Source organism: Panthera tigris, chromosome A3 (assembly GCF_018350195.1).
Source record: "Panthera tigris isolate Pti1 chromosome A3, P.tigris_Pti1_mat1.1, whole genome shotgun sequence".
NCBI lineage: Eukaryota > Metazoa > Chordata > Mammalia > Carnivora > Felidae > Panthera > Panthera tigris.
Genome location: NC_056662.1, coordinates 93,740,457 through 93,762,494, shown reverse-complemented (window position 1 = coordinate 93,762,494; position 22,038 = coordinate 93,740,457). Strand labels below are relative to the sequence as shown.

At 35.7% G+C, this 22,038-nt stretch overlaps 1 protein-coding gene across 7 annotated transcripts in view; it reads right to left on the bottom strand.

Annotated features, from left to right (window-relative positions):
• The window catches only part of LOC102949004 (lithostathine-like), a 423,911-nt gene that overhangs the window by 383,187 nt on the left and 18,686 nt on the right, over positions 1-22,038 (bottom strand). For all 7 annotated transcript variants that reach the window (XM_042981823.1, XM_042981824.1, XM_042981826.1 and 4 more), the window contains exon 2: positions 6,029-6,078. In XM_042981823.1, the coding sequence (XP_042837757.1) occupies positions 6,029-6,078 (50 nt within the window). The remainder of the gene's footprint in view (positions 1-6,028; positions 6,079-22,038) is intronic.

Genomic DNA, 22,038 nt, shown 5'->3' with positions numbered 1-22,038 from the left:
GCTTTGGCAATTAAGGAGATTTCTAAGACCAATGATTACCTCCTATGCCATAGGATTATTAATTTCCTTCGATTATCTTGTAATATTTTTCCATAAATAGCTATAACTGAATATTTGCTTTTCTTTATGCATAAAGAGTTTTTTCTTGTTTTTCTTGTTGCCACGCCATTCTATTAGGTGCATAAGATGCACAAAAAATACATGCTGCAATTTACAAAAAATGAAAAAAACGTACAGAGATGCTTATATCAGAAATGAAATGGTGTGCTTCATTTAAGGCGGTGTTCAGAAAGGAAAAAATCCTTGGGTAATCAACTTCAAAGCATGTAAAATTATATAAATTTGTGTTTGAGACAAACTGAAAAAACTCTAAGCCAAACAATAGAATGAGATGTCTTCTAGCCTGACTATATAAAGGCCACAGGAAAAAACACCCAAAAATTTAGTTAATGGGGGGATTAAGTAAGCAGGTACTGAAGACTGAATGCCAGAGTATCGTCTATGCCTAGAAATCAGGAATACCATCATAAGAAAAAAATGAGACGGTACCTTCCATGAAGAGTCCAAAAACTGGGAATCATGAGTAAATATTTGGATTTGCTCTCTGTTTCATGTCTGCCCTGTGGAACAATGAGATTGCCTGCTGTATAAACAAGAGTCACTGGCCAAGGAACCATCTGAACAAGGCCCTTAATAGCAAAGAGATCGGTGTTTTAAATGTGGCACCAAGAAAATGACTTTGGAAGTCTCCCTCAGAACATGAGGTAATATCAAGAAAATCATTGCCAACCACACAGGAAATTGGTGGAGAATCCAACATTGAGTACTGCATAAAGAAGAGTCATCTCAAGTAGAAATATTGCTCTCTTCCCTTCTCCACTCACTTCTCCAAACTCTTGAGCTTAGTTTCTCTGTATATGGAATTACCCTCCAATTCCACAAAATGCCTTGCTTTTCTTGTTTCCATATTTTTCACTGGCTGTTCTTACTACCTGGAATATTCTTTTCTCTATTCTAAAACTGGATATAACAGCTGTTTTGGCATTAGAAAGGCCTAGTTCAAATACCCACTTAGGCACATACTAATTATATGATCATAAAACAATTATTTAAATTTTCTGAGGGTTTCCTCATCTACTAAATGTGAGTAATGGTAATACCTACTGTATTCATTTTCAGGGCTGTCATAACAAAGTACTACAGGTTGGGTGTTGTAAAAAATAGAAACACATTGTCTCACAGTTCTGGAGGCTAGAAGTCTGAAGGCAAGATGTCAGCAGGTTTGATTGCTTCTGAGGACTTTGAGGGAAAACTTCTGCATAGCTCTGTCCTAATTTCTAATGTTTTTCCAGCAATTTTTAGCACACCTTGGCTTATGGCAGCAGTACAACTCCCAATCTTCAGCTAACATTATGATATCCCCCTGGTTTCTCTATCATTGTATCCAAATTTCCTCTTTTTATAAGGCACAGTCATGTTGGATTAGGGGTTCACCCTACTCCAGTATGAACTCATCTTAACTAATATTAAGTCTTAACTAATCATATGTGTAATGATCTATATCCAAATAAAGTCATATACTAATATACTGCTGATTAGGGCTTCTATGTATGAATGGTGGGGGGGCACACAGTATAACCAATAACAGCCACTTCATAGAGTTGTGAAGACTCAATAAAATAAAATAATTCACGAAAAGTATTTCGCCTAAAGTTTGGCACATAGTAAATACTGAATAAATTACCTGATATTAAGTGGGACATTCTGCTTATGCAAAACATTGAAACTATTTTTTCCTGTTTATTATTTGCATTACTCTCTCACACACACCACACACACAAAGTTCACTCTTTCATTTTCATTTTTGGTACAGCCAAATATTTCCAAGTTTTCTTTCATGTGATTTCTGCCTTTTGCATCATCATGCAGCATTTCTCTACATAAAGGGTAACATACGTCTCTTTTACCAGTCTTTATTTTATTTTCTATAGGAAAATTTTCTGTGACAAAGAAATCATTTGCACAGGTTATGCCTTACAAGTGACAGAACGATTTGTCTTTTCTACAACATTTATGCTGTCTTAACCTCAAAAAGATATTTTGAAAGCTAAACCCACCATCCTGAAAACCAGCTGGCTTTATAAAATGGGTCATTTGTTAGACAACAGCCTTAGTCAATAATATAATGCTATTCCATACAGAGAAGGCAAGCTCTTACATTGAAAGGTCCCCAAACTTTACACTTTGCAAGGACTTGTTCATGATATTCTCACAAGAAATTGCTTTTGGTAGAGAATTCACTGTAGGCTGTCAAAACAAATGTGAAAGTTTCTGGCTTAAAAGTCATGGTTAATACACATCTTGTTGCTACAGTGACAGCTGGAGCAGGCAGAGTTGTCCATTATAAAAAGATCAACATTAGATGGATTTTAATAAAAAAAGCCCTTAGAGAATCATAAGGTCTCAAAGTGCTGCACAGATGCCTAAAGTTAAAATAGCAACAAAAAATGACACAGATGAGAAACATTTCAGGATGTGTCAAAAGTATAACGTCATACCTTTTGTTTCTTTACCATAAACCTGGTTTTCATGTGAATGTATAGGAACCGTACCAAATTTTAAAAATTTAAATGTTTTATTCCTGAACAACACCGGATTCTAGTAGCCCCCTCCAAAACATAATACAGCAGACTGTCATGAGAATTAAGTGATATATTCCATGTGAGGATCTCAGAGCAGTGCTCAGCTATGAGACATGTCTTATCCCTCACTCTCATCATAATTATATTAGAAATAATTTGCTATAAAACACATAAATTCAGTTGTGTGCTTTTGAGTTATTACCTAGAAGACTACAAATAAGAGAAAAAATTATACAATGTGATTTTAGTTTTTCAGAAATTGAAACTATTTGCACTTCTTCTTTCTCTCATCACTGCTCTCTCAGTTGGCCAGTATCTTAGAATAAATAATGTCTTTTTTGTTTGTGTGTTACTTCAAAGCACATAAAATACAGCAATGCTAGGATGGGATTATTTGCACGTCACAGATGAACTACCTGCGGTTCCATAACACTTCTCAAGGACATCACTTGACCATATAGCAGGAATATTTTAAAAATATAAATACTTCAGAATCTAATGAAATAAATGATGAAACTTCTGATAGCATAACCCAATACAGAAGAGAGGCAATGGTCAAATTAACTATATTGCTTTTTACAGAGCCTTTTACTGCAAATGGTCTCAAAGTAGCACCATTAATTTAGGAACTGATGGCATAAGACAGAGTATAGAGGTGAATAAATGAAAGATGAGTTCTTAGCCTTAAAAATAATGTTCAGCCTTTGGCTATATTTACTTGAGCATGGGCCAGACCAGAAGCAGATATACTCAGAACATACCAAGTTTTAAGGAAATAATATTTCTAAAGAGCCTCCAAGCCAGGTTTATAATAGCCTCTTGCTGTCAAATTACCCAAACAATCCTACACCTCCAAACCCCCACCAACAGGCACAAAGCTAAAGCTGTGTGGCCTCTAGGAAGGATAACCTTGCCAATGCCCACCTTGTCACGACCATGAGAGAAAATGGACAGATGCACCTCTCAGATGGAAGAGCCAGGGGCCATGGAGAGAAAGAGAAGGCAGAACCAGGGGTCACCAGATGGGTTAATCATAGAAAGCACTCCATTGCCAGGGAAATAAGTTCTCACTATTCTTTCCAAACAGGATGGGTTAATTGTTCTGGCCCAGTGATGGCTGTGTAATTCCATTTTTTCTTCTTTTTTCCAAATGGAAGTTTTTATTATAGCTACTTATTTCCTTCTTACATTGTTTTCCCTCTTATATTAGGTATCCCAGGGTGAGGAAGCAGATAAAATATCTTTAACTTATAGTTGACCAGACCACACAAGCTTCGTGTAGACCTGATGAAGAGGGCTGTACATTACCTGGATATTGAGCTGTACCAGTTAAAAGAAACCAGTTCTCACCTTTTGGCAGGGAAATAAGTACATTTATGAATAGAAGAAAGATACTTAAAGATGTAAATAAATAGGAGCTGTCACAAAGACTGCATTGGCTATCAAAAATCCCATTTCACCTAATTCCTCAAAACAGAACTCTTACTTTACTCTGGGCTGATTTTATTCATAGATACAAGTATACATTTCCCAGTTTCTTTTCCCAGGACAAGGAAATGCAAACAGAAACTGCTGTGTAGAGTTCTATTGGTTTTGTTTAAGACCGACTCAAACGTGAGGGTCAACATTTTGGCTTTTCACCCTTTTCTTTCTAACTTGGAACGCAAGCATTGTGGCTGGAATCTTGCAGCCTTTGTGTGACTTTGAAATTAGAAGCAACACACTAAAGACATGTTGGAAAACAGAGAAAAAGTTCTGGATCATGACCAAGATGGTCTTAATGTTCCCCTCAAATTGACTAAACTTTAGGTAGGATTTCTCCTGATTATAATATACTTCTCTTAGCACATTTAATTTAGAAAACTTGTAACTGAAAATCCTCTCTCTACCCTTTGAAATGTACCTAAATTTCCTTAAAGCCTCTTGGCAGTTTTAAGAATCAAGGAGGTCTTTCTCAAGGCCCTGTAAAGCATCTATTTGGAGTGTAAAGATCAAAGGAAGACAAGAGCCCTATCTCTGCCTGTTTTAGGATAGAAGCCTGACTTCAGTAGGCATCTTGCTTCAAATTCTAAAACTACATCCTGCCAAGAAAAGTGGAGACAGTTTACTTTTCCCTTGGGTAAAGCTAGTTAGCACAGATGGACTTTGTTCCCTGCCTCCACAACAGTCCTTAAAACACTCTCCTGCTCTTTGTTTCAGTGGAGCTGAATATCAGAACTTAGTCTGTGCTCTTTCCTCTACTGCTGGCAATAGTATCAGAATTAATCAATTTATTTCTGCTCATCTAGGGTAGTGCGATTTTTCTTTAACAAACTCTAATAACTTTGTGGAACCACAAGTATATCTCTGCACTGCCTAGCTCCAAATTTCTTTGACATGATAAAATAAACTCCTGATTTGGTTAAGTCACTGTAATCAGAGTCACTGTTACCAGAAACCAAAGACAATTCCTAATTGAAAAAAAGCTTTCAAATGTAAACGTGAGTAAGGAAACCAGCAAACCTATGGAAAAATCTACTGGGGCCCATAGAGTATATCCTGGGAGTAAGCTAATCAGAGTTTAAATGTTCCAATATCCTTTTGTTTTCTAAGAGAAAGATACAAAGTATTAACTAGAACTTTATAAATTTAAGTGTGCATGGTAAAATTTCAAAATAACCACTAGAAGACTAAATAGCAATGTATGTAATACTTCAAACTAAGTAAAACTTAGACTAAGTAAATAAGGACTTAATTAATCCAATAGAACATCAGCAAAGTAGAAATAAAAATGAAGTATTTTAAAGCCAGAGAGACAGAATGCACAAAAGCAAGTATTTCTCCATCGGATGTTAATAAATGTGAGGTGATGGAAGTGTTGACTGTAATCATTTCACAATAGATACAAATATAAAATCATCACATTGTACACCTTAAAAAACTCACATTATACAACCTAACCATATGCAATTTTAATCTGTCATTCATACCTCAATAAAGCTGGGGGGGGGGAAAGTTTTATATTTAGGAGATGTAAAAAGTCACCTCAAAATATATAACGTAAAGTGTTATAAAACTACCAATCAGCCATACTCCTCTTTAAGTAATTGAGAGGGTAGACAAGAAACACACACACACACACACACACACACACACACACCACACACAAAATTTGCAGAGCACAATTAGGCTTAATTTAATAGACATATTTTAAAATCCTTACCTAACAACGATCACAGAATATATATTTTTCTCAACCATGCATGAAATACTTAATGAGTAATATTCACACTGTAAGTTGCAAAACAAATCTTAAATATCAAAGAATCAGTATCACATATCCCACCAGTGTGTCCTTACAACATAATTAAAGGACAATAGCAGCAAAGACAATGAGGAGACATTACCTGTTTGAAGAATATTTTGAACAGTCTTCTAATTGATTGAAGAAGATATCCTGAGGGAACAGAGAAAATATTAGAACTAAATGCTAATGAAAATAACATACAATGAAACTCATGATATGTATGTTAAATGGTACTTCAGGGGAAATATACATAAAAGTCTTTACAAGTATTTTTAAGTACATATAAGAAAAAGTTGAAGGATCAAATTTAATGAAGTGTCAGAGTTAAGACGTTGAGAAAAGAGTAACTGACTTAAAAGTATACTTAAGGTAATAAAGATAAGAGCAAAAGCCTAAGAACCAGAAAAATACATAATAAGGAGGATTAAAATAACCAATGGGTTTTAGTAGTAATAAAATAAACAGACTCCATTAGAACTAATCAAGAAAATGATAAAACACCCAAAAATATTTTAGGAACTGAAAAGAAATATAGATGTAGTAGAAATTATAAAGATTATATATATGACTTTATGCTTTTATAATCAAAAACTTCTAGAAGCACCTAGAAAATATCCTTACACATTGACTCTAGAATAAATAGAAAATCAGAATAATATTAGAACATTAAAAAAAATGAATCATTAGTTAATCCTTCCCACAAAGAAAATTCTGGACCTAGGTCATTTTATGGGAAAGTACCATACAATAATAGGTTAAGAGATGATTTCAGTCTCATACATAAGTATCTGAACAATAAATGATGTGAGAACACTCCTCTCATTTTATAATACTAAGATAGTTGTAACAGAAAAATTAGACAAGAATTATTAAATAATATTACAGGCCAATCTATTCAATGACCTAGGTTTTAAAAAATCCTAAACAAAATATTACATGAATCCTACCATAATATATGAAAATCTAATAAATCATGCTAAAATGTTTATATTTCAGGAACCCTAGGTTAATGGGATATTAAAAACCTATTACTGAATTCATTGTTTTATTATACTAATTGAATAAAAAAAGTGATACTGAATACTCACTTGATAACATTTAAAACCTATTCATGATACAATAAGACTTTTAACAAATTAGAAATTAAAAAAATATAGTAAATATTATACTTAGTGGTAAAATAATAAGCATTCATTTTCAAATCATTTATAAGACAGTGATGTCCAGTATCACTGTTTCAACATTGTTCTAAAGTCCTTGATTATGCAGTAAAACAAGAAAAAGGAAAAGAAAAGGAGATGTAAAGATAGGAAAAGATGAAACTAAGTTATCATTATCATAGATAGTATTATTGTATACAGATAAAACCCTAAATGTTTCACAAATATTAGAATGAATAAGGTAGGTTACCAGGGTGCTAAATATATGTTAAATTAAAAAAACATAATTTAAAATTTTTCTATGCTCCAGAAAACAATAAAACAAAATTCCAATTATCAAAGCTATAAAAAATATACGCCATTACAGGTAGGATAGAGTAAGCATACTCCAGCCTATCTCTTCCACTAAATGCAACTAGAAAACTAGAAAGCAGCTATTTGAAGACTGAAAAATGAATATGATCAGGCAATCAGGGGAAAAGACTGAAAATCAAAGTGCCATTAAACCAGTGGTGTTTACCATTGTTTCTTCTCTGATATCCCACAGCCTTGACATAAGCCAGGTTGGACATATTTTTAGCCACTGTTCTTATAAAGACACTGTTTAGAAAGGACTTTGGCAGGTTTAGAATGTATAGTTAAAATTCATCAATTAGGAAATCATCTTAGTCTGCATTAGTAAAATCTAAGGGGGTTGGCAGTTAGGCAAGATGGAGAAGCAGCATGGAAATTCTCAGCTTGTCTCATCCCTGAAATGCAGCTAGATCAGAAACAAACCATTTTGTACACCTAGGAAATTGATCTGAGGATTAACGCAACAATCTGTATAACTTGAGTCCCAGAACTCCGCAAGTATGTAAAGCAGAGAGATGAACTGAGAGAGAGAAAAGCTGCAGTGGGTAGAGAGCTGTTTTTGCAGACAGAGGACAAAAAAGAGGGAAGAGTGTGGTATGACAGGAGGGTACAGGAAGAGCGCCCCCCCAAAAGTAGCTGAAGAGAAAGAGAAAGTGAAAACACTCACAAGAGACTGAACAAGAAATCTGTTCCACAAACCACTGACAGGGAGAAAGGAGAGGGTTTCAATACCATTAGGATTCTACAAACAGTGGAGCACAGAGTCAGAAATTCCAGAGCTCAGTATCTAGCGGTGCTCTGGTGAGGAAGCAGGGTGAATCCCCTGGAGCAGGCAGCAGGGTCTAAGAGGTCCATGTGCCATATGGGGAGAAGTGGTTCCCCTGCTTGGAGAGCATTTAGTAGAGGCCATACAGCTTCCCCATAATCAAAGGTCCCAGTGGACCCTGGAGAGCAGCTATGCTTGCTCATATCAGAACAGACACCAGAGTGCAGTAAAAGCTGGTGCCGCCTGTGTTGTGACATGCCATAATCTCTGAAACTCGGCTGCTGTGTGATCGTATGAACATTTCCTGGGGCAAGCCAGCACCTCGCCAGTGCTCACTGAGACCCTCTACCAGAAGATCAGCACAGGTCCAAGCCTCGGGGGTCTCTGAAGTGAGGGGTTTTGAAACACAGCCCCATCAGAGATAAAATTCTGGAGGGAGGTACTGCCTAACAGGCTGACAGCTTGGACACAGACAGGGTAGAAGCAAGGAGTAAATGGAACCCCAAGACAAAGGAGGGGTGCTTGAATGCCAGTTGATGAGAGGGCAAAATTCCTATGCCAGAGACTATGAAGCTGGGTGAAGCCATTTCCACCTCTCCCCACACACGCATACATGCACACACACATGCACACCACACCTATCCACCTCAGTATGCTAAGCAGTGCCACCTAGTGGGGAATGGAGCCATTACACCAAGCCCTGCATGACTGTGCCTTCCAAGCACGTCCCCTAGAAGACCAGCACAAGTCTTTCATCTGCTTAGTGTACAGACTATAGAGTGCTTCCTAGTATGGGTTCTAGGGGAAACTGGATGTAACTTCATTCAGGTTTCATTCTGTTTGCTGATTCAACTATTCATTTTTTTCCTGTCTTTGTTTAAATTGTTTTTTTTTTCTTTATTATCCATTTCCTTTCTTTTCTTTTTATTGGCTAAAGAAAAAATTTTTTATTTTTTTTATTTTTTTTAATTTTTACTATTTTTATTTTTTTGTCATTTTTTAATTCTACTTCACTTCCTTTATTTAATTTTCTTCTATTTTATTACACACATTTAAAAAAATTAGTACTTTTTTTCTTTCTTTTATTTCCTGTTTTTCTCTATTTTATCAAGCTTCTTTCAACAAGAGGACCAAAAAACACCTAAGATCTAGCTCCCTTTATTTGGCTTTTTTTGTTGCTTTTAATTTTTTAATTTTAATTTTTTATTGTATTAATTTTTTTTCTTCCTCCAAAATGACAAAAGAATTCACCCCAAAAGAGAGAACAGGAAGAAATGATAACCAGGGGCTTAATCAACACAGATTTAAGCAAGATGTCTGAACTATTTAGAACCACAATAAGAATAGTAGATGGGGCTGAAAAAACCACAGAATCCCTTTCTGTGGAGATAAAAGAAGGAAAATCCAGTCAGGATGAAATTAAAAATGCTATAACCAAGATGCAAATCTCAAACGGATTCCATGGTGGCAAGGATGGATGAATCAGAGGAGCAAATGAGTGATATAAAAGACAAAATTATGGAGAATGATGAAGCAGGAAGAAAAAAGAGAGAAACTAAGGGAAAGGAGCACAATGCAAGACTTAGAGGACTCAGTGACTTATTAAAAAGGAATAACATCTGAATCATAGGAGTCCCAGAAGATGAAGAGAGAGAAAAGAGGGCAGAAAGTTTATGTGAGCAAAGAATAGCTGAAAACATTCCTAATATGGTGAAGAACACAGACATCAAAATCCAAGAAGCACAGAGAATTCCCATTAAATTCAACAAAAACCATCACCAAGGCATAGCAAGTCAAATTAACAAAATACACAGAATTATGAAAGTAGCAAGGGAAAAAAAGTCCTTAACCTATAAGAAAAGACATATCAGGTTCACAACAGACCTATCCAACAGAAACTTGGCAGGCCAGAAAGGAGTGAAAGGATATATTCAACGTTCTGAATTGGAAAAACATGCAGCCAAGAATTCTTTATCCAGCATGGCTGTTACTCAAAATAGAAGGAGAGATAAAGAGTTTCCCAGACACACAAAAACTAAAGGAGTTCATGACCACTAAACCAGCCCTGCAACAAATTTTAAGGGGGACTCATAGAGTGGAGAAAGGATGAAACAAAACAAAAAAGACCAAAATCAACAAAGACTGGAAAGGACCAGAGAACACCACAGAAACTCCAACTCCACACAATGGCACTAAATTCATGTCTTTCAGTACTCACTCTAAATGTCAATGGACTAAACACTCCAATCAAAAGACCTAGGGTATCAGAACGATAAGAAAACAAGATCCACCTATATGTTGCTTACAAGAGATCCGTTTTAGACGTAAAGACACCTACAGATTGAAAGTAAGGGGATAGAGAACCATCTATCATGCTAGTGGTCACCAAAAGAAAGCTGGTGTAGCCATACTTACATCAAACAAACTATATTTTAAAATAAAGACTGTAATGAGATGAAGAAGGGCATTATATTATAATTAAGGGGTCTATAATAGAAAATATCTAACAATTATAAATATTTATGTCCCCAACATAAGAGCACCCAAATATATATAGATCAATTAATTGCAAACATAAAGAAACTCATTGATAATAATTCCATAATAGTAGGGGACTTCAACACCCCACATACAACAATGGACAAATCATGTAAGCAGAAAATCAATAAGAAAATACTGGCCTTGAATGACACACTGGACCAGATGGACTTAACAAGTATATTCAGAACATTTCATCCTAAAGCAGCAGAATACACATTCCTCTCGAGTGCACATGGAGCATTCTCCAAAATAGATCACATACTGAGATACAAATCAGCTGTCAAAAAGTACAAAAACATTGAGATAATACCTTGCATATTTTCAGATCACAATGCTATGAAATTCAAAATCAACCACAAGAAAAAATTTGGAAAGACCATGTATATACTTGGAGATTAAAGAATATCCTACTAAAAAATGAATGGGTTAACCAGGAAATTAAAGAGGAAATTAAAAAGTACATGGAAGTCAATGAAAATGAAAACACAACAGCCCCAAACCTCTGGGATGTAGCAAAGGCAGTCATAAGAGGGAAGTATATAGCAACCCAAGGGTTCCTAAGTAAGAAAGGTCTCAAATACACCACCTAACCTTACATGTTAAAGAGCTGGGAAAAAAACAGCAAAGAAAGCCCCAAACCAGCAGAAGATGAGAAATAATAATGATTAGAGCAGAAATAAATGATACTGGGGAAAAAAAAAAAAAACAGAACACATCAATGAGCTGGTTCTTTGGAAGGTTTAACAAAACAGAAAAAGCCCTAGTCAGATTGATCAAAAAGAAAAAGGAAAGAAACCAAATAAATAAAATAACGAGTGAAACAGGAGAGATCACAACCAATACTGCAGAAATACAAACAATAATAAAAGAATATTATGAGCACTTATATGCCAATAAATTGAACACTGTGGAAGAGATGGACAAACTCCTAGAAACATATAAACTACCAAAACTGAAACAGGAAGAAATAAAAAAATTGAACAGACACCTAACCAGTAAAGAAATTGATTCAGAAATCAAAAACCTCCCAATGAACAAGAGTCTGGGGCCAGATGGCTTTCCAGGGGAATTCTAGCAAACATTTAAAGAAGAATTAACAACTATTATCCTGAATCTGTTCCAAAAAATAGTAATGGAAAGAAAACTTCTAAACTCCTCCTATGAGGCCAGCATCACCTTGATTCCAAAACCAGACAAAGACCCCACTAAAAAAGGAGAACTACAGGCCAACTTCCCTGATGAACAAGGATGCAAAAATTCTCAGAAACATGGTAGTAAACCAAATCCAATAATACATTGAAAGAATTATTCACCATGATCAAGTGGGATTTATTCCTGGGATGCAGGGCTCATTCAATATCCACAAATCAATCAGTGTGATACATCACATCAATAAGAAAAAGGACAAGAACCATATGATCCTCTCAATAGATGCAGAGGAAAGCATTTGAAAACTACAGCATCCTTTCTTGATAAAAACCCTCAAGAAAGTAAGGATAGAGGATCATACCTCAAGATCATAAGATCTATTCATAAATATCATCCTCAATGGGGAGAACCTGAGAGCTTTCCCCCTAAGGTCAGGAACATAGGATGTCCACTCTCACTGCTGTTATTCAACACTGTTGGAAGTCTTAACCTCAGCAATCAGACAACACAGAGAAATAAAAGGCATCTAAATCAGCAAGGAGAAAGTCAAACTTTCATTCTTCACAGACACCATGATACTGTAATTGGAAAACCCAAAACACTCCACCAAAAAACTGCTAGAACTAATCCATGAATTCAGCAGAGTCACAGGATATAAAATCAATGTCCAGAAATCAGTTGGATTTCTATACACCAACAATGAAGCAGCAGAAAGAGAAATCAAGGAATCAATCCCATTTACAATTGCACCAAAAACCATAAAGTACCTAGGAATAAACCTAACCAAAGAGGTGAAAAATCTACACAATAAAAACTACAGAAAGCTTATGAAAGAAATTGAAGACACACAAAAAATGGAAAAACATTCCATGCTCATGGATTGAAAGAACAAATATTGTTAAAATGTCAATACTACCCAAAGCAATCTACATATTCAATGCATTCCCTACCAAAATAACACCAGCATTCTTCACAGAGCTAGAACAAGCAATCCTAAAATTTGAATGGAACCAGAAAAGACCCTGAATAGCCAAAGCAATCTTGAAAAAGAAAACCAGAGGTGCCCGGGTGGCTCAGTTGGTTAAGTGTCCATTTTCGGCTCAGGTCATGATCTCATGGTTTGGGAGTTTGAGCCCGATGTCAGGCTCTGTGTTAACAGCTCAGAGCCTGGAGCCCACTTCCGATTCTCCCTCTCTCTGCCCCTCCCCACTCATGCTCTGTCTCTCTCTCCTTCAAAATTAAATGAGCATTAAAAATTTAAAAAAAAGAAAAAAAGAAAAAGAAAACCAAAGCTGGAGGCATCACAATTTGGGACTCAAGCTATATTATAAAGCTGTAATCATCAACTGATGATTTAAATGTTTAAATCATCAAGAAAGTATGGTACTGACATAAAAACAGACAAACAGATCAATGGGAACAAAATAGAGAACCCAGAAATGGACCCACAAACTCATAGCCAACTAATTTTTGACAAAGCAGGAAAGAATATCCAGTGGAATAAAGACAGTCCCTTCAGCAAATGGTGTTGGGAAAACTGGACAGTGACATGCAGAAAAATGAACCTGAACCACTTTCTTACACCATACACAAAAATAAATTCAAAATGGATGAAAGACCTAAATGTAAGACAGGAAGCCATCAACATCCTAGAGGAGAAAGCAGGCAGCAACTTCTTACTTGACATGTCTCTGAAGGCAAGGGAAACAAAAGCAAAAATGAACTATTGGGACCTCGTCAAGATAAAAAGCTTCTGTACAGCAAAGGAAACAATCAACAAAACTAAAAGGCAACCGACAGAATGGGAGAAGACATTTGCAAATGAAATATCGAATAAAGGGTATCTAAAGTCTATAAAGAACTTATCAAACTCAACACCCAAAAAACAATCCAGTGAAGAAATGGGCAAGACATGAATAGACACTTTTCCAAAGACATCCAGATGGCAAACAGACACACGAAAAGACGCTCAACATCACTCATCATCAGGGAAATACAAGTCAAAAGCATGATGATATACCACCTCACACCTGTCAAAATGGCTAAAATTAACAACTCAGGCAACAACAGATGTTGGCGAGCATGTGGAGAAAGAGAATCCCTTTTGCACTGCTGGTGGGAATGCAGTCATTCTGGAAAACAGTATGGAGGTTGCTCAAAAAATTAAAAACAGAACTTCCCTGTGACCCTGCAATTTCACTAGTAGGTATTTATCCAAACTATACAGAAGTGATGTTCTGAAGCACCCAATGTTTATAGCAGTACTATCGACAGTAGCCAAAATATGGAGAGAGCCCAAATGTCCATCGATGGATGAATAAAAAAGATGTGTACATATATACAATGGAATATAAGTCAGCAATCAAAAAGAATGAAATCTTCCCATTTGCAACAATGTGGATGGAACTAGAGTGTGTTATGCTAAGCAAAATAAGTCAGTTAGACAAAGACAAATATCTTATGACTTCACTCATATGTGGAATTTAAGATACAAAACAGATGAACATAAAGGAAGGGAAACAAAAATAAGATAAAAACAGGGAGGGGGAAAAACCATAAGAGACTCTAAAATACAGAGAACAAACTGAGGGTTGCTGGAGGGGCTTTGGGAAGGGGGATGGACAAAATGAGCAAGGGGCATTAAAAAGGAAACTTGTCGGGATGAGCACTGGGTGTTATATGTAAGTGATGAATCACTAAAATCTATTTCTGAAATCATTATTACACTCTGTTAACTAACTTAAATGCAAATTTAAAAAAATGTTTATGTTGATTCGTTTCCTGAGAGAGAGAGAGAGTACAAGCAGGGAGTGGGGGAGGGGGTGCAGAGAAAGAGGGAGACAGAATCTGAAGCAGTATCCAGGATCTATGCTGTCAGTACAGAGCCCAATGAGGTGCTTGAACTGAAGAACCATGAGATCATGACCTGAGCCGGAGTCAGATGCTTAACCAACTGAGCCACCCAGGCACCCCTGATGTTGAATTTAAAATTAATAAAAATAAAAATAATAATAATAACAATAAGAGGCTAAGGAAGAAAATAATAAAGCCAAATCTGAGATGTCCTATATTTGGGTTAAGAGAAATACCATGTACCTCAATTTAATGACCAGAGGAATCACTTTTCATCATTATCCTAGTCATAATATTCTCCTATCATATTTCCTATATTTTGAGATAAAAGTTTTAAAGTTGCTTTACACAATTTAAAGCAAATACGGAGCTGAAACTTTATTTCTTTTATGGATAATTAGTTATCCAAGGACCATGATGTATCTGCAAATAACATTCTTATTTATCATATGTGTGCTTTGGCACTACATTCTGTTATAGTGGTCTATTTATCTCTTCTATTGCCTTGATTTTTATAGTTTATTATAGTGTTGTTGTATATCATCATGTTTGGCAGGACAAGTTTCAGTCTTTGTTCTTCAGGATATCATAGTCATTCCAGGCCTGTTGAATTTCCATATTTATTTACAAATCATATTATTAAGTTCCAATGAAAAATAATTTCATCTTTTTTTATATATAATTGTGTTGATTCTGTATGTGTATGGATTCTGTGTAGATCTGTATGGAGACAACTGACATGTATAACATACCATAGCTTTCTATAGCTGAAAATCTGGTCATCAGATTATTAATAATGATTTAGTATCTTTCTATAAAGAACTTGCCCAACTTTTCTTTCAGGATAACAAATATATTTTTACTATTCACAAATATGACCGAATTCATTTCTAAGAGATTTGGGTATGATGATTTTATACTACATATTTGTTAACGTTATCTAATGGATCCATGTTTGTCAAACCAACCTTGGAGTAATATTTACCTGAAGATTCTGAAATGCTTATTTTATTTTACAAACTACATCACAACTACTAATTTTGAAAAACATATGCAGGATGTGATATCAGGAAAACATGGATTTCATACCATGGTAGTTATCAGAATTATCAAATTCAATATCAAATTTAACTTAAACTTGTTCATGTTAATTGGCTCTTTCAACTAAATTAGAGATTTTCAAGTCAAGATTTAAAAGAATCCAACCATATGTTATTTTCAAGGGCTCCCCATATATCCTGTCTCATGTTCATCTATTAAGATCCAACTGCAGTATTCCCAGCAGGACTTGCAAGCTTCGCAAGCTTAAAAGTGTACATTTCCAAGATGGCTGCTGCTGCTGATTTCCATTATAACTACTCTTGTCTCAAAGGCATAAGGCAGAACCAAATTAAATCAGTCCATGAGGCTAAAACTTGGATAAAGCCAATTAAACATACCTAAAAAGATTTAGTTGAACCTAATCTAGCATTAGCTGAAAAAGATATATGGTATATATAAGAAAGTTGAAATAGGACAGGACCCCCTTGCTGATTTCCAAGGTCTTAACTGCTAGTAATAATTGGTCCAAAATCCAAGCTTACAAAGAAAAACAATCTGTTTTTGATTATAGGGACCCCTCTTGTCTGTCACAAATTTATAAAGAATATTAAGGTCTAGAAGAGGGAAAAGACACTCCCACTGTTCTCTCCAATTTCTGTATAGATGTTCAAAAATTTCCAATAAATGGAATCGTTAAAAAACAGAATATCACCTGACCTTCTGTTTCTTCAAGTACGTTGCAGGAGTTAGCAGAACATTTGAGGACAGAACTGATCAAAGTAAGGGAAAACTCAAGGCAAAACTAATGGTTCTCTAAATTAAACAATTAGATAACTGATGAAATAAGAGTTATCCCATATGTGAGTGAAAAACAGATAAAGGCATTTGGCAATATTTTAAGGAAAAGGACCACTGAAACACTAATTCCCCAGCATTTACTCAAACATGGAGAAAGTAAGCAGGATGATGTCTTTTTCCTGTTGTCCAAAGTAGTGTGTCCTGTGCCCACACTCACCACTATCTTCCAAAGGGAAAATATCTGTACAATTAACGGACAAAGGATCCCTTTCTTAGTGGACAAATGAGCAATAATTTTATCACTAATATTACCACCACTCTGTCACTTCTTCCCTGAAGTAATCATACTGTTTTAGTCAAATCAATTTCAATCACTCTTCAAATTCCACCTTTATCACCTCCTTGTTTGTTCCCTTAAGCCACTCAAGTAGTCAGAATAGTGGGAGGAAATTTGTTATCTATATGGGGTGCCTGTAAATGTGAACATATGGTTTATTTCTTGAAGTCACAGAAAAACAATCCTTAGCCATGTGATGACACAGATTGACTACTCACTTTCTAATACTGTCTCTACTGGTATGTCTGTCCCACACAGTCTCTGAGACAAAGACGGCCCAGGTGTGGCTGTGTACACAAACTTGAAAATAGCAATTAAACTGGCTATGATTTTCTTAAAACTAGTCCCATGCTCACTGTCTTTATACCTCCAGAAAGGACTTACTATCCTCTGTGTTATCTCTAAAAATGTTACCTCTGTCTGTCAAATAGGCAAATGGGTGAGGTTATTGCTCTGTACAAGACTTAAGATATATTGATAGGTCTGTACTTCTTCACTTCCCTCTAAGTGCCAAACCTAATATCATCCTATCGTCAATCTCTGAGGCAAATACTTATTTTAAAGTAGAGAATCTATGCTTAGTATTAGGGCCAGTTTCATGAGCATGCAACCTGTGCAGTGACACAAGCCCTTGTTCTGAGAAGTGCCCTGAGCTTGGTTTCCAGCTGCTATCATCATCTTGAATTTCTTAGTAATTTTTGAAAAAGGAACTCCACATCTTCATTTGCAGTGGGCCCCACAAATTAAGTTGACAGTCCTACCCAGCAAACTTTAGCATATCCTTGCACCTAGACTCATAATTTCTACTTATATACATAGTGAGAATTCAACAGTATATGTGAGCAATGCTTTCTTAAGGGTTTAAGAAGTACTCTCTTACTTTTTTCGGCATAATCTTATGGACAGACTCCAGTTCTGTCAGACTCAAGTGCATTACCTAGCCCATAACAGTATGCAAGGAAAAATGGAAAAGTTCATCATTGGATGCCCATACATGGTAGAATCTTATCTCCCATTCATAAGTTGACTCTGCTATAGGCTGATATCGCCAAATAAGGATCAATTAGGCATGCTCAGTTTATAATCAAAAAGTGCAGGTAATTTTTCTCAATGATAAACCACGGGAACTACTCCATGCCCTTTAGTTTAGAGATTTGGCTTACTAGATATGACACCAACATGAGAATACAACTGAACCTTATAGAACCTGATAAACATAAATACTGCAGGAAATCTCCAAGAAACAGTATCTTATCTACCTAGGAATAAACCTGACTAAAGAGGTAAAAGATCTGTACACTGAAAACTATAGAAAGTTTATGACAGAAACTGAAGAAGACACAAAAAAAAATGGAAAAACATTCCAAGCTCATGGAGTGCAAGAACAAATATTGTTAAAATGTTGACACTACCCAAAGTAATCTACACATTCAATGCAATCCCTATAGAAATAACATCAGCATTCTTCACAGAGATAAAACAATCTTAAAATTTGTATGGAACCAGAAAAGACCCCAAATAGCCAAAGTAATGTTGAAAAAACAAAACCAAAGGAGGAAGCATCAAAATTCCGGACTTTACACTGTATTACAAAGCTGTAATAATCAAGATGGGATGGTACTGGCACAAAACCAGACACGTAGATTAATGGAACAGAATAGAGAACCCAGAAATGGACCCACAAATGTATGGCCAATTAATCTTTGACAAAGCAGGAAAGAGTATCCAATGGAAAAAAGCCTCTTTATTTAGCAAATGGTGCTGGGAGAACTGGACAGCAATATGCAGAAGAATGAACTTGTACCACTTTCTTACACCATACACAAAAATAAATTCAAAATGGATGAAAGACCTAAATATGAGACAGGAAGCCATCAAAATCCTACAGGAGAAAATACGCAGCAACCTCTTGAGGCTGCAGCAACTTCTTACTTGACATGTCTCCAAAGGCAAGGGAAATACAATAAAACCTTTGATTGTGAACAACTTGTTCTGTGAGTGTTCCACAAGATGAGCAAACACTACTAATAAATTTTAACTTGATAACCGTGCAATGTCTTGCAATATGAGTAGTATGTGATGCTAAGCCAAATGGTTCTTTAAATTCACTTTGATATACAAGTGCTTTGGATTATAAGCATGTTTCCAGAATAAAGTATGCTGATAAAAAAAGGTTTTAGTATAAAATCAAAATGAACTATTGGGACCTCATCAAAATAAAAAGCTTCTGCACAGGAAACAATTAACAAAACTAAAAGGAACCAATGGAATGGGATAAGATATTTGCAAATTACATATTGGATAAAGAATATTAGAATCCAAAATCTATACAAAACTTACCAAACTCAACACCCAGAAAACAAATAATCCAGTGAAGAAATGGGCAAAAGACATGAGTAGACACTTTTCCAAAGAAGACATCTAGATGGCCAACAGACACATGAAAAGATGCTCAACATCGCTCATCATCCAGGAAATACAAATCAAAACCACACTGAGATACCACCCCACACCAGTCAGAATTGCTAAAATTAAAAACCCAGGCAACAACAGATGTTGGTGAGGATGTGGATAAATGGGAAACACTTTGCACTGTTGGTGGGAATGAAAACTGATGCAGCCACTCTGGAAAACACTATGGAGGTTCCTCAAAAAATTAAAAATAGAACTACTCTATGACCCAGCAACTGCAATACTAAGATTTATCCAAAGGATACAAAAAATGCTGGTTAGATGGGGCACATGCACCCCACTGTTTATAGCAGCACTATCAAAAATAGCCAAATTATGGAAAGAGCCCAAATGAACATCAACTGATAAAGAAGATGTGGTGTACACACACACACACACACACACACACACACACACACACACACACACACACACAATGGAATACTACTCAGCAATGAAAAAGAATGAAATCTTGCCATTTGCAACAATGTGGATGGAACTAAAGTGTATTATGCTAAGTGAAATAAGTCAGAGAAAGACAGATATCATATGATTCCACTCATATGTGGAATTTGAGAAACACAGGAGATGAACATAGGGTAAGGGAAGGAAAACTAAGATGAAAAGAGAAGGGAGACAAACCATAAAAGACTCTTAAATACAAAGAACAAGCTCAGTGTTCCTTGAGGGGAGGTAGGTAGGAAAATGGGTTAAATAGGTGATGACCATGAAGGAGGGCACCTTTTGGGATGAGCACTGGGGGTCATATGTAAAAGATGAATCACTCCTGAACCCAAGATTATCCTGTATGTTAACTAACTTGACTTTAAATAATAAAAAACCCAAAGAACAACAACAAAAATAAAAACAACAACAACAACAAAAAGGAAACAGTATCTTGCAATGTTCCTCAGTTAAAAAGACATCATCGGACCTTGTCAAAAATGCTTGTTCTGTGAAAGATCCTATGAGTAGGATGAATTGACAAGCTACATATCAGATGACAGTATTTGTAAACCACACATTCAACAAAAAACTTGTATCTAAAATATGCAAAGAACTGTTAAAAGTCAACAGTAAAATAAACAAACAAAAACAATCCAGTTAGAAAATGGGCCAAGATGCAATACTTAGATCAATCTGTAGTCAATTATGCCATGAAAAAAAGCCAATCTAAAGTTTATATACTGTATTTATTATGTATGTGTGTGTGTGTGTGTGTAAATATACATGTTATATATATAAATTTATGTAATATAGGTGTGCCTGGGTGGCTCGGTCAGTTGGACATCAGACTTTGGCTGAGGTCATGATCTCACCGTTCCTGAGTTCAAGCCCCGCGTCAGGCTCTGTGCTGACAGCTTGGAGCTGGAGTCTGTTTCAGATTTTGTGTCTCCCTTTCTCTCCCTGCCCCTCCCTGACTTGCACTGTCTCTCTCTCTCTCTCAAAAATAAACATTAAAAAATTTATGTAATTATGTACTATATAATTTCACTTATGTAACATATTTGAAATAAAAATATAGAAATAGAGAAATATTAGTGACTGCTAGAGGTTTAGACAGGGCGAATGGGTGTGGACGGTGGAGAGTTGTGACTATAAGAGGCAATACCAGAGATCCTAGTGGGGATAGAATCTTAACCAATTAATATCAACAATATCCTGGTTGTGACTTTGTACTAGAGTTTTATAATACATTACCACCGGGGGAAACTGAATAAAGAGTACACAGAATCTCTCTGTGGTATTTCCTACAACTGCATGTGGATAAACAATTATCTCAAAAAAGTTAAAAAAATATACTTCTTTCATATACTGCATTGAAACTGTTATCATGCTACATCTTAGGTATTTTTTTCATCTAACTTTTGATTTTGCCCATATTCCAATCAAAAACTCTCAAGTCAGTAATTTAGGAGCCTTGAAATAAGATGAAGGCAACATTGTCTATTGAGATTCAAACTTAGGCTGTAATTTCAGCTATGCTTATGGTCTGATAATTAATGAGGGCTGTTAAATTAAGCAATTAATTATGTCTTTCGAGACTTATTATTAATAATCTCTGTTCAGTTCCAGTTCTTTACTATGGGCAACAGAGTTATATTTAAATGTTTTGGCTGACCTTCCTTTTTATTTAGCAGATATAAGGTTATTAAAGCAGTTATGAAGAAATATAACATCTTTAGTTGATCTTATAATTGGTATATTTGATTTTCTAAAGGAATAATTGTGCTAGCTGACATTCAGACCAATATGGAAAGGAGGAGGAAACCGGTACCCTTACAAAAGGGTAATGCAATGCTATGGAAACAAATTATCTTGTTTGGGGAGGGCTATAAACAAGACTGGAGCTAAGGATGTAGCAACATTCGTGGTGTGATGGGAAGAATATGCTTAGTTCTACCACTTAAAATACAGGTTCAGCTAAATATCAAACTCTGATGGAACTTGTTGCATCCAGAAATGCAAAGACCAAGAATAGCTAAGTCAGTCTGGAGCAAGACAAACATGGTAAGAGACACTGGCTCTACCTGTTAGTGGAACTTAGTACAAAGCTACCACAATTTAGGCAGTATAGGATTTGTACACAACTAGACAAAAAGTGAAGGCCCTTGTGTTGAGTATGTATCTCCTTTATTCTCTTTTTTCCTCAGAAGGCT